The sequence below is a fragment of the Pteropus alecto genome, unplaced genomic scaffold (assembly GCF_000325575.1).
Source record: "Pteropus alecto unplaced genomic scaffold, ASM32557v1 scaffold98, whole genome shotgun sequence".
In the NCBI taxonomy this organism is placed as follows: Eukaryota; Metazoa; Chordata; class Mammalia; order Chiroptera; family Pteropodidae; genus Pteropus; species Pteropus alecto.
Window position 1 is genome coordinate 20,076,525 of NW_006443570.1, and position 12,408 is coordinate 20,088,932.

The following is a 12,408-nucleotide window of genomic DNA, read 5'->3' on the forward strand; positions in this document are numbered from 1 at the left end:
GAGGGCACACTGGTGTGTGTGTGTGTGTGTGTGTGTGTGTGTGTGCGCGCGCGCGCGTGCACGCGCATGCGTGTGTGCGCATGCACCCATGTGTTGAGCCTGGCAATGATTTAGAATATTATCTTAAATGCGCATTTTATCAGTCCTTGAAGCTTCTACAGCCCAAGGATGGCGGGGCTGGAATACACAGGGGATAGACAGTCATGGGCCCAGAATACGAATTTTTCTCCTTATATTCAGAGCAACGAATGGGTCGAGAAGCTGGCCTGCCTGCCCTCGCTGTCCCTTTAGTTTTAAGCATATAGATGATGTTTGGGTTCTTTTCCTTAAATAATCAGGCCCGTAAACAAACTCCAGGGGCAGGCAGGCTCAGGGGGCAGTTGAAATTTTAAATGGTTGGAATTAAACCTCGTGTCAAATACAATTTATGTCCAGGCTCATGTGCTATTAGTTAACTGGGAGCCGAATCGCGGGGGAACAAACAAACGGAGACAGAACAGCAGGGGATATTAATTGTGTGTGACAACTGGGCTCCAGCGGCCCTCTATCACTGTTACACACTATTACATTTATCATTAGCTCTCACGGAGTCCGTTGCACTGCTGCCAGCCCATCTTGGCCAGGGGAAGAGGCCTGTCAGGCAAGAGAGAGTCGGGGAGGAAACCCAGCGCCATGCTAAAAAAACAATTTCCCCAAAACAGCCCTGTCGAACTTGACGGAGGATCACCCTGATTCGCCTGAAGACGTGCACATCTGTACCAGCTGTCCAGCTCCCACCCAGAAAGAAGGAAACAACGAGAAGGGTGGATTTACTGGGCTTCCTGCCATGTGACGGACAGCACCAGCACAAGCCCAGGGGCCTCCCTCTGCCAGAGGTGTGTGAGGTGCCCGCAGGGAGTAAAGTAAACACATCTGGCTGTGTTCCCTTCCACTGCCACAGCAGAGTAGCCAGTAATTAGCTGCCCGAATGCTTTTTCCAAATAAGTGACTGCTAGATGCCCCTCACCTTCTATCCTTGTCTGCCAAAAGAAGGTGGCAGACCTTTCAAAATGAAACATACCCTTTCTTCCAGGTAGCTCAGGCTCTAAGGGAGCCCAAGGATGTGCATAAATCCATCCCAAACAGACTTCTCTCCAGAGAAATAGGCCAGGGAGGAAGCTATACTTGGTTTCTGGGGAGGAGAGGGCTGGAACTCAGGAAGGCAGACTGTGGGTACCATCAACTGAGGCTGAGCTCTCCTTTCTGATGGAGCCCCCATGCTGCCCACCAAGGGCCTCAGGCCCTCAGGGCCAGCCTGAGCCTTCTTGGGGTAGCACGCCATGTTGCCTGCCCTTTACCGCTGATGCAGGGCCCAGCTTGTTGCCTGCCTTCCTTTAGGACAGAGTCAGCAGAGTTAGTGTGAGAGCCTAGCTCAGAGGAGATGCGAGAGGCTCTGTGTCCCCATGCGGCATGCAACGGGCTGGGTGGTAGGCCAGTGTTAGGGGTTAGACACCACACTAAGAGAGGCAGAGAGCGCATGCGCTCCAGTCCTCACGGTTTATTCTTTCTTTTCTGATACTTTGTCACCATGTCCTGCAAACTGGAAACATAGAGAAAATGGTGGGCAAGGGGCCAGAAAGAGACAGAAAAATCAATGCAAACCAAGGCGGATCCCTCAGCTGAGGACTCCTCTTTCCTCAGCAAGAGATGGCTCTGGCTTACTGAGATCAGGTGGCGGGATGAGTGATAGCCCTGTCCTCAGAGGGAGGTCCGGGCTGCCCTGGGCACCTTTCCCTTGCCCCAAAGGAGCAGGCTTCCTGGGATCTGCCTGTAGGATGGGGCCCTGGCCCTCAAGTGGGAAGGGGGCAGGTCTGGGGGTTCTGCCTAGGGCGGCCTTGGGAGCTTCTCCAGGGCCTGACTCCGACTGCTGGTCTGCCTGCCGCATGACTTCCTCCTCGGCCTAAGACTACAAATCTCATTCTCTCTCCTAAACCACTCCCTGGGTAGGTTTTATGAGAAAATCTCTGGTATGGTAACAAGGCACCATGGCTCTTAAATCTCTGCTCTCCCCAGAGTGGGGCAGGTGCCATCGGAAATACAGCTAAATGGGGGAATAACTCATCTTGAGCAGGCAGAACTGGAGAGCCGGTTCCCAGAGAAGCCTGGGGAAGGAGGACGGAGAGGAAGAGGGGAGGAGTCAGTCTCACCCGGGCAGCACCTGTCCTGCCCTCAGCTACTGCAGGACAGGTCCATGCTGGGGTCTGGCAATGAGGGGAGCCGGGGCTGGTGGCTTGGTGATGGGAAGACAGAGGTTGCAGCTGTTCTACCTGGTGGCCTGGTCCAGAGGCGGTCAAGAGGGCCTCTGTGCCGGTGTCAGGTGCCCTGAGGCCCCCTCACCTGTTGATGAGGTCCTCATTCTCATCACTTTCCATCTCATCCTCAATGGCGGCCTGCAGGTCTCCAATGCGCTTGAATGCCAGTTTTAGATCGGCTTGCAGGCTCTGGTTAGCAGCCTCAAGACTCTCCAGATCCATTTCCTAGGAGGAAGAGTGGGCAGTCCAATTCACAGGAGGGCTAGTCTCTCATTCGGCTGCCCCAGAGAAAGCCTGCTTCAAGGCTCTCCCAGCCAGGCAGAAGCTACATGGGTACAAGTCTGCAGAGCTACTTTTTGCTCTGGTGTTGCTGGGCTTTTGAGGCCTGGCCTCACCTGATGGAGACTCCAGTGCCACCCTTGGACCCTGGCTTGCCCTCAGGGTTTCTGTCACTGTCCTCTTGACATGTCTTCTTCCCTCCAATTGTCTAAACCATGGTTTCTGTGCAGCCCACCCCATACCAGCCCAGGAGTGAGGTGTGCCCTTAGCAGTTGCTCAGAGGGCTGCCAGGTTGGGGCCCCGGGGGGAGGGGTGGTGCATTACCAGTTCATGCTTCTTGCGGCTTGCCTCGGCCTCCTTCCTGGCCAACTCGCCCATCTCCTCCTTAGTATCCCGGAGCTGCCGCTGTAGCCTCTTGTTCTGCTCCTTCTCCCGGTTCTCAGCTGCTGTGCGCTGATCTCGCTCCTCAGTCAGCTTCTCCATGTTCTCCTTGAGCCGGCTGGCCAGGCTCTGGACAGGGAGGTGGGAAGAGAGGCCCATCAGCCAGGTAGAGAGAGGGGTGTGGCGGAGCTCTGGAGTCGGGAGGCCTGGGTCCAGCTCTGCCTCCACCACTCACTGATAGGTGGGTAAACAACTAAAGCCCTCTGATGTGACTTCCTTTGCCTTTCTGCAAAATGGGAGAATAACACATCTAGTCCCCAAGGGGTCTTTTAAGTACCGAATAAGGTAAAATATGTGAAAGGAGTCTGGAAGATGAAAGGTACGAGTCCCATCACTATCACTACCAGGTTGGAGAAGTGCTCTGGCTACAGCCTGGGCCTGTCTGTCTTGACACTATGTGGGGGACCTCCACGGGCAGCAGGGCTTCTCCTCAGAGATGATGAACCCAGAAGCTCCAAAAGCTAATCCTGAGCTCAGAGGTAAATGGCTTTACTGAGAGTTCCCGGATTAAGGGGCGACTAAACAGTCATCAGATTCCTGGCCCAAACCCATCCCTCTAAGCCTGATGAATCTCTCCCCAGAATCTTGAACACGTTTTTCCCTGTTGGGCCACGGGATGCCGAGCAAGAAATGACCTGGAGATTGGGGCAGAGTGTAAGAGGAGGACACTGCTTTTGGTTCTAATGGGAAAATGGGAGGATAACACATCTAGTCCCCCAGGGGTCTTTTAAGGACCAATTAAGGTAAAATATGTGAAGGCAATCTGGAAGATGAAAGGCAGATGACTGCCCCCGATGCCTCCACCTCTCAGTACCCCAGTCTCCATGTCTCTATAATAACAGTGCTAGGCTACAAGATCTCAAGGGCCATTTGTGTTTATTATTTTGTAAGTCTAAATCGCAGTATTGCCTTTCTAAGCAGAAGGGAAGATGAGAGAGAGAGCTGAGGAAAGGGACTGGGGGCCTATGAGAAAAGACAAGTGTAGCGGATCTGCCCATATCCACCACACCAATGGCCTCTTCTGCCCCTTACGCAGCTTTGTGACACTATACTTGACCCTTCCTGTACGTAAAACGGGGATCCAAGTATTACCAAGGCAGAATGTGAATTGTGATTAAATCTCCTCTGACTCACTCTAGCTTTCCTGAGGACTATGACGCCCTGTTGGGAGGTTCAGCCATATTCTTCCTAGGTCAAAGGTATTAATGCCTTCCGGATGCCACTGCGAGCCCCAGTCATCTATTTCCACTCCTGCCCTAGTGCCTGCTCTGCCGAGGAGGGGTCAATAGGGAGGTGGCAGGGATGTTCCTTACTCATGAACATAGTTCTCGTGGAGAACTCTGGGTGCTTAGACATTCCTATATTCCATTCCTACAAGCTCAAGAAGGATGAGAACTTAAAAATAGGGTGAGAGGGGTATAAACCCAGAGAAAGAATTCTTCCTGTCTCTTTCTTCCTACCTGTTCTGCAGGAGAGGGAGGGGTCTGGAGCATGCTGGCTTTGGGAGATTGAACAGAAAAGACCAAATTTGGAGTATGGAGAATACAGTTAAGAAGGAGGAGGGGGAAAAAGAAGAAAAGAGGTAAACAGAAAAAGTGGAGGGAGAGGAGGAATGGGAGGGAGAGAAAGGAAGAAAGAGAGAGGGTAAGAAAGAGGAATAAGATTGGGGAGAAGAAAAATACAAAGAGAAGAAAGAATAGGGCAAAAAAGGAGAAAAATGATGAGGAGGAGAAAAATCAGAGACGAGAAGGGTAGGAAGAAGTGAGGAAAAAAGGGAATTAAAAAGGGAAGGGAGAGAAAGAGCAACGAGATGAGAGAACAGACTTCAGCCTCACAGAAGTGGTGCCATTTGCTGCATATTTATGACCCTGCCAGAGAGCGAGTGAGGGAGACCTGCGGGGGGGAGCTCATGGTGGAGGAAAATATGAAGACAAAAAGCTAAGCTGCTCTGGTCCCTTGGCAGAAAGCAAACACGGAAACAGAATGTAAAGCAGGCAGGCTCTGCAGTGCCCAGAGAGCAGGCCGGGCGGGCAGGGGAGAAGGTACCACCCCGTCAGCTGCCCTGGCAGCTTGGCAGAGGCCTCTGAGGCGCATCCGCGGGCCTGCTCAGCCTTGCTCAGCATGCGTGGCTCCAGCTGCTAGGGCAGCTCTGCCCTGGTAGCTGCGGACTAGAAGTGTGCACCCACCTCCAGCCGCTTCACTTGGGTCCTTTCGAACTCCAGGCGTGTCTCCAGCTCCCGGATCTTAGCTTCCTGCCTGCTCACCAGGGACTTGTCCACCATGGACTGCTCTAGGAACTCCACTTGGCTCTGGAGGGCTTGTAGCTGGGGGTGGGGAGCAGGAAGAGAAGAAAGAACTGAGCCCAGAAGGGAGGGGGCAGAGTCTGGGGCCTGGCAAGATCACCATGGTGACTAGAAGGCAGAGGGAGGGAGGGATGCACAGGGGAGGTGGAAGGGTGAGGCCCGGAGCCAGAGGCATTCCCCACCAGGCCCAGCACTGGCACAGATTTGGCCCTCTGGAGAGAAAGCAGAAAGCTAAGGACGAGAGAGGGAATAGAAATGTGAAATGGGGCAGCTGAAGCCAAAATGTCTGCTATGGCAATATGGCTCCAAGCCTAGCTCTTTGCACTTGATGTTGCCCTGTGGATTACTGACGGCAGAGAGAAGTGCTTGCTATTCTTGTGAGCTTGGAGGTTCATCCCTCCAGGCTCATGGTGACCCGGTACCCTCTTTCTACCAAGGGAGACCCTAGTTCCCACCTTCTCCTGAAGCTCTTGCTTCTCCTTGTTGGCTTCTTCTAGCTGCGCCTGGAGGTCATTCATCTGAGCCAGGTCCCGAGAGGCCTGGGAAAGGAATGAGCGCTAAAGCGGGATCCCCCATAAACTCCAAATTCAGCCCACTCTACCCACCCTGAGCGCTAGGGATCAGAGGCCCTGCAACCTCCCTAAAGAAACAGTTGTGCTGGGGACCTCTGAGGAGGATCAGACGACAGTATCTGTGGCATAGGGGGTGGCGGGCACTCCTGGGCAGGGTACCTGAGCCACAGCTGCCTTGTGCTTCTTCATCAGCTCATTCATGTCCTCCTGATCCTCCTCCAGCCGGTTCTGGATCTCATTCTTCTCACGCTGAAGGCGGCTCAGCTGCTCCTCCAGCTGGACAGAAACAAAGACAGATCATAGGGCCTCAGGCCCAGAATGCCTGATGGTCCCAGGTGGCAAGCCTAAACCTTCCCCATGTCAACTCCAATGGGTGGGGGGTGATGATGAGACTGGGTCCATCTGCTGGAGCAGATTCCAGGACCAGTGACAATCAGGGAGCTGCCTGTCCTGCTCTGAACCTGAGAGGTGAGGGTAAGGGCTCTGCAGCACAGGCAGACCCAGGGCTAAATGACAGCTGCTTTCTGGCAGCTCTTCGGAGGCTAATGAGAAGTTAGAAAAGGTCTGCCCAGAACAAGTGACCCATCATCCTGGCACTGGCAGTGTAGGCTCTAACCTTCATGCCCTGTACCCCCTTCAAGTCTCCTCAAATCTGCAAAGTCTTTTTGGCATGAGTTCTGGTTTCCCCTGGGACCACCTGCTCCCTGGTTGTCCAGCCCCCGCAGCCAGTCCACTCCCGAGGGGAGGGGAAGAGACAGCCAACAGCAGCTTCAGGAAATGAATGAATCTATTAGCCTGTAATTCCAAACCAAAATGACTGCGTTGGCTCCTTCTCTGCCCCATCCATCTTATTACTGGGCTGTGGGGAGCTGGGGAAGCCTCTGCCAAGAAATTTATTAACTCGGATTTAAATAAAATGGTAATTTTATAACAGCCTTTTTTAACACAATTAAGGAATTTGAATTACTCACCTGAAAACTGCTGAGGAGCACAAATGTCACGGGGATAAATCAAGCCTGGGAGATTGGCATCAGCAGCCAGGTGGCTAGCTAGGGAGTTGTGGAGCCCAGAGCCAAGCCCAGCCTCCTCCCCTGCCCCATTCCCTGCCCGAGATGGTACCGGTGGCCGCATCCCAGTAATGACTTCTCGGCCGATAGATGGGCCGTGGGAGAGGTAGGAAATTAAAAGGGAGGCATTAAATAAGAGCTCTAATTAGCTGCCACTTGGGGTTGTCAGTGGGCTGGCCGGGGGAAGGGGAGGGAAACCAGCCATCCCATCCTCTTATCGGTGCTTCCGCTAATCTCTAGGCACCTGCTTACATCCCTTAGCCACATTAGCTGCCTTTATTTACGATGTTGGGGCCTGCGGCCCAACTCCCACAGGCAGGTGGTTAAACAGGGAGATGGGCCCTTGCGAGTTTCCTCTTCCACCTCGCCCCCTCCTGAGCCTTTGCTATCAGTGGGAAAAACAGAGGAGGGAGGCCTGATTTCCCTGCAGAAAGCCTTGGCATGAAGGGACCTGGCTGAGGAAGGGTCGCTGTTTGGGGTGAAGGAAGCCACTGTCACAGTTCTATTCTCCCTTAGCTGGGACCTACACACCCCAGTTCCTCACCGCTGTCTTGGCTTTGGCGATGTCATCAATCTGTAGGTGCAGGTCTTCGATCTCCACCTCCATTGCTTTACGTGCTTTTACAGCTGCTGCACAGGTGAACTCTGACTCCTCCAGCTAGACACAGAGCCACCCCCACCCCAGGGAAAGACATCAGCCATTACCTGGGGACAGGAGGGCTGTGCAGGGTGTTGGCAGGAGAAAGGGAACCCAGGTGCTCTCTTTCTCCTCCTCTGTTCACTTTAGATCCCAGGGCCGGTGCATGCACAGGCACCTTCTCCCAGGATAGGGGGTGGGTTCTGGGCCCTGTCCACAGCATTCCAGGGCTTGGTGGTCATGCTGCACAACATGCACAGACCCTGTGGAGTCTGGTTGCTACAAGTGGCTTCTTCCCGCTTCCCTGTCACCTTCCTTCCCAAGGACTCAAGAACCACTGAGAGGGACAAGAGGGAGAGAAAGAGAACTGAAAAAAATAAGCTCAGTGGCCCCAGACGATGTTCTCTCTGCAGATACCTGGTTCTTCAGCTGAGCAATCTCCCTCTTGCTAGGTGCATTGTTCTTCAGGTGGTCCAGCATGATCTGGGCATCTGCTAGCAGGGCCTTGGTGCGCTTCAGGTCTTTCCGAAGCCGTTTCTCTGACTCAAAGTCCCGCTGGTTCACCTGAGTGGAGATAAGAATTTGGGGCTCTGGGCTCCACCATGGGGCCTCCTCCTGTCTTTCCCAAGCCCTCACCTCACCCTTACTCTCATTCTCAGAGTCCTGCCAATGAGCAACCACAGTGCAAGTACCAGGATCACGCCAGCCAATAAGAAAAGTAGCATGTGCAATGTATGGTTATCACCCCCATTCCACAAGTGATAACATGGGACCTACAGAGCCCAGCACACCTACCTCTGTTGCCAGCTTTCTATGCCTAAGATTCTCATCCCTAAGGCTGGATGGGGTGGGCAGCTGGCCAGGCCCCAGACAACAGTCTTCACTCACCTGGTCACTGAGCGTGGTGAGCTTGCTCTCCAGCTCCCGCTTCTCTCGCAGCACCTTCTGCTTGTCTTCATACTCTTCCTCGAGCTGCACCTCCATTTGTTTTAACTGGAGCACCATGGGGACAGAGCCCATCAGTCCCTTCAGTGTCTGGTGCCAGCCAGTCCCCTTTCCTTCTGGCTTCCCCCGCCCAGGGAAAACAGTGGGGCCGAGCTGGGCATGGATGACCTCGAAGGGGTCAGACCCCGAATTTGAAGTCCCTAGGGTTTCAAAGCAGCCTGGGAGGGAGAGGAGGCATGGCAGGCCACGTACAGTGGCCCCGAGCCAGAGCGGGAGCCCTTGTTCCAGAGTGGGCAGTTCCCACTGAGCCAGGCCGACTGTACAGGGTGGCACAGAGTGGACTGTCACATGGCACAGAAAGCAGGGAACATTAGCTCCTCAAGGGCCTGAGCTTCTCTACAAACCAAGAGCACACATGCCAGCTAATGCCAGGAGCAGAGATTCCTGGTGCAGAATGGCAACGGAAGATAGCGTGGCTAAGGCAGAAATCCCCTCGCTTTAAAGCAGTGATGGGGGAACTGGCATTTATACCGGACAAGTTGAGTGTCCACTGCCTTACCTTCTTCTGACATGACTGCCGGGCTTCCTCCACCTCCTCATCTCGACTCTCCATCTCCTTGGAATGGGTCTGTCTCATCCGCTCCATTTCCATCTCAAGTCGCAGCTTGGCCTGGAGGTGGGTGGAAGGACTGGGTTCCTTTCCCAGCAGTGCCCTGATCCCTGCCCACTGCACCCTGATGGACAGCTCTCCCCAGGCTCAGGAGCAGGGAACATCTCTGTAAGAGGTTCCCTTTGCTCCCATCTTGCTCCTGCGGCGGTGGGCTTCTCCCGAGAAGCTGAACTCCCTTACCAGGCTTCTCTAGCACAGGCCCAGAGAAGGCTGCTGGGGTTGGGGACAACTCTGAAGTTTTTCTACTTGGCTTCCAGGCTCTAGCTCCTTGAATGAACATGGTGGCTCAGTGGTAGGCTGGGCGGGCGCATGGCCTCCCGAACCCCTCACTACTACAGCTTGATCAAGACTTGTTCTTGTGGAAAGTACCATGAAAGCTTAATTATCTTCACACTGTGGCTGGCTCAGATCAGGTGCTCACTCAACATTTTGCAAAGAAGGAGCAGACGAATGACTGAATTTGGGATCTTGCCCTCCTCTGGCCTACACCCTGAGTTAGCTTTGGGGGATGGTGGTGCCTCCCTTAGCCAAGCCCTCCAGCACCTGTTCCAGCATTTGGATGGTCCCCGCCTGCTCATCCAGCTCCTCTTCCTGATCCTTGACCTTGGCCTCCAGGTCCCTGAGCTGTTTCTTGACCTTGGCCAGAGAGGCTTCATCCTTGGACTCTTGGGAAGAAATGTCCTGGAGTTCAGCCTCCAATGAGACAACTTTCTGGGTGAATCCCGCAATGTCCATGTCTTTTTCCTAAAGCAAAAGAGAAGATGGGGCTGACCCTGGGCTGGCCCTGGCCTGTGAGTGGGACGGGGTGTGGGTGGTGGGCAGCCCCACGCACCTCTAGTTGCTGTTTCAGGCTGAAAGCTTCAGCGAGGAGCATGTCTTTCTCTCTCTGCAGCTTTTCCCGCTGCAGCTTCTCCCGCTGGGCCTCCTCGTGCGCTTGTGTGAGCTCGCTGTCAAACCTGTGAGGGAGCATGGCCATGGGGGCTCTATCAGACAAAGGACGAGTCCGGGTCTCCAGCACCCAGAGGCTGCCAGGAAGTACCACAGATACGAAGAGGACACAAGCAGAGGGGGGACTTGCAGTCTAAACATTCAGAGGGGTTATAGGTCAGGCCATTGAGACCCTACTCAACAACCTGGTCTGGGATGTGGTGGGGACATTTCACTGAGTGGGTCCAAAAGGCCCTGTCGCCTGGTGGGCCTAAGAGAATCCACAGGCTGCTGTCATGGAAGAGGTGGACATACTCTCCTCAGGTGTTAAGTCTCGACCTTTTCCTTTCAAAGGTGAGGACCCAGGGTGAGGGCAGAGAGGGCATCAGAATGGGTGGAAATGGACGTCTTGCTTCGACTAACTCACTTTCTATAGTACGATTTGGCAATGGAAGATAGTGTGGCTATCTAGATGGAGCGGCCCGCTCCTGCCCCCGACCCTAGGCACCAGGGTTTGGCCAGGCCCGCTTGCCCCAGCAATACTCGTGTCACCACCAGGACACCCCACACTGGGCTGGAAGCCAGCAGTCCCACTGTGCCCAGCTGGCACTGTGCTTCAACGGGTGTGCAGTCCACAGTTGGGGGCTTCTTTCTTTACTCCTCCACTTCCCAGTCTTCCATTTCCTGCCCAGTGACTTTAAATAAGGAGCAAATTGCTGAAATTCCTCTTAACACCTTCTCTGAAAAGCTAATCAGGTTCCTGTAGCTTCCCCCTACCCCAACCCTATATCAAAAAAAAAAAAAAAAAAGTAAGAAAACTCTAGGCAGCTGAAATCTAACAAGTTGCCCAATGTGGAGGGCAGCAAGATGGTAACTAGGCCACGCTGGCACTGTCATCAGGGTGCTCGGAAGGGGGTCCCACGAAGGGTGCTTGCCTCTAGGTAAAAGGGAGGGTGGGGGTAAAGATGAGAACCAAGGAAGCAGTTACGGTGCTGGGAGGGAAGAATGTAAGACCTCATTTCTTCTCACTCTCTGCAAAGCAGCAGCCCAGCCCAGGAGGCAGAGGGTAACCCGGGCTCACTGGGAGGACTTGGCTCTGCAGGTGTCTCCCTCAGGGTTGTGGGTGTAGGGCTGCCCCTTCTCCAAGGCAACTAGTGCCTCTGCTGAGAACCCCTTTCCTGCAGAGGGGAGCTGGGCGCTATTCCCACTCCCTGGGGCACCCTGCTGTTCCTAGGGTGCGTAGGTTCCTTGGTGTTGCTAATAAAGGCATCCCATTCCCATCCCCAGCCAGGAAAATTAATTTAGATTGGATTTTCTCCTGTGAGGGCTGCCCCCCTCCTTTGTGCCATTACCATAATGAGATGGAAGTGGCACGGTAGTTTAATGATATTAGGAGAGTGTGTATAGCTGAGGCAAGGGAGAGATGGGGAGCTGGGTGGGAATGAAGGGCAGGGCTGCAGTGGAGTGGTTCCTGCACGGGGCCTGGCTGGTGCTCATCCTTACTGGGCACAGGCAGGGTGACAAGCACACACTGGGGGTAGAACGTCTGCGAGCAGAGGCCTAGCAGGCCTTCAGTGGGGATGTGGTCTGAGTGCTCCTCAGAGGTCAGGTGAGACCCGTTCACATTCCAGGAGAACGAGTGATCTTGTGACCGCGCAGGTAAGGCCTCTGACCAAATTCAGGTCCTCCCTTCTTTCCTTCCTGGAGGAGAGGCAGGGAGCCCTGTCTGGGGCTGTTCTAGGAGGTCGTCTCTGCCCTGGGCAGGGACCCTACTCACCTCCTCTGCTTCTTCTCCAGCTCATGGTTGCGGACCTGCTGGCCCTCCAGGTGCAGCTTGGTGTCCTGCAGCTCAGCCGTCAGCCGCTGGCACTTCTTCTTGAGCTGTTGCAGAGCCCGCTGGCTCTCATCACTGTCTGCCTGCAGGTCTCCGAGCTAGGGGCCGAGATAGGGTGCAGGGTCAGCAGCCATTGAGAGGCCCGGAAGTATTGGTGGGGAAGGTGAGGAGAAGGAGGTAGGTGAGTGAGGAGACCCAGAGATGAGGGCTAAAGTCAGGGACATCCAGGGAACTAAGACAGTCTAACGACAGTTCGCCCTTGGTTGTCCCCTGCACCTACAGGCTATTGCTCCCAGGGCCTGCTTGCTCAGGCCATTCACTGGACAAGTATGTGGCACTCAGCCCCTCCCAGTTCCTCCCAGGCACAGGCCTCTGCTACTTCCAGCAGACTCACCCGCCTCTCCAGCTGCCTCTTGTTCTGCTGCTCCACCTCCAGCTTGTC

The 12,408-nt window shown here is 54.4% G+C and overlaps 1 protein-coding gene across 1 annotated transcript in view; it reads right to left on the bottom strand.

The window, feature by feature from the left end:
- The window catches only part of MYO18A (myosin XVIIIA), an 82,061-nt gene that overhangs the window by 9,328 nt on the left and 60,325 nt on the right, over window positions 1–12,408 (bottom strand). The window contains 14 exon segments of the mRNA XM_025041829.1: window positions 1,535–1,579; window positions 2,377–2,516; window positions 2,895–3,080; window positions 5,198–5,335; window positions 5,770–5,853; window positions 6,046–6,162; window positions 7,498–7,611; window positions 8,008–8,154; window positions 8,479–8,583; window positions 9,095–9,205; window positions 9,749–9,949; window positions 10,038–10,161; window positions 11,910–12,064; window positions 12,361–12,408. The exon segment at window positions 12,361–12,408 is cut by the window's right edge and continues 21 nt beyond it. Coding sequence (XP_024897597.1) covers window positions 1,535–1,579; window positions 2,377–2,516; window positions 2,895–3,080; window positions 5,198–5,335; window positions 5,770–5,853; window positions 6,046–6,162; window positions 7,498–7,611; window positions 8,008–8,154; window positions 8,479–8,583; window positions 9,095–9,205; window positions 9,749–9,949; window positions 10,038–10,161; window positions 11,910–12,064; window positions 12,361–12,408 — 1,715 coding nt within the window.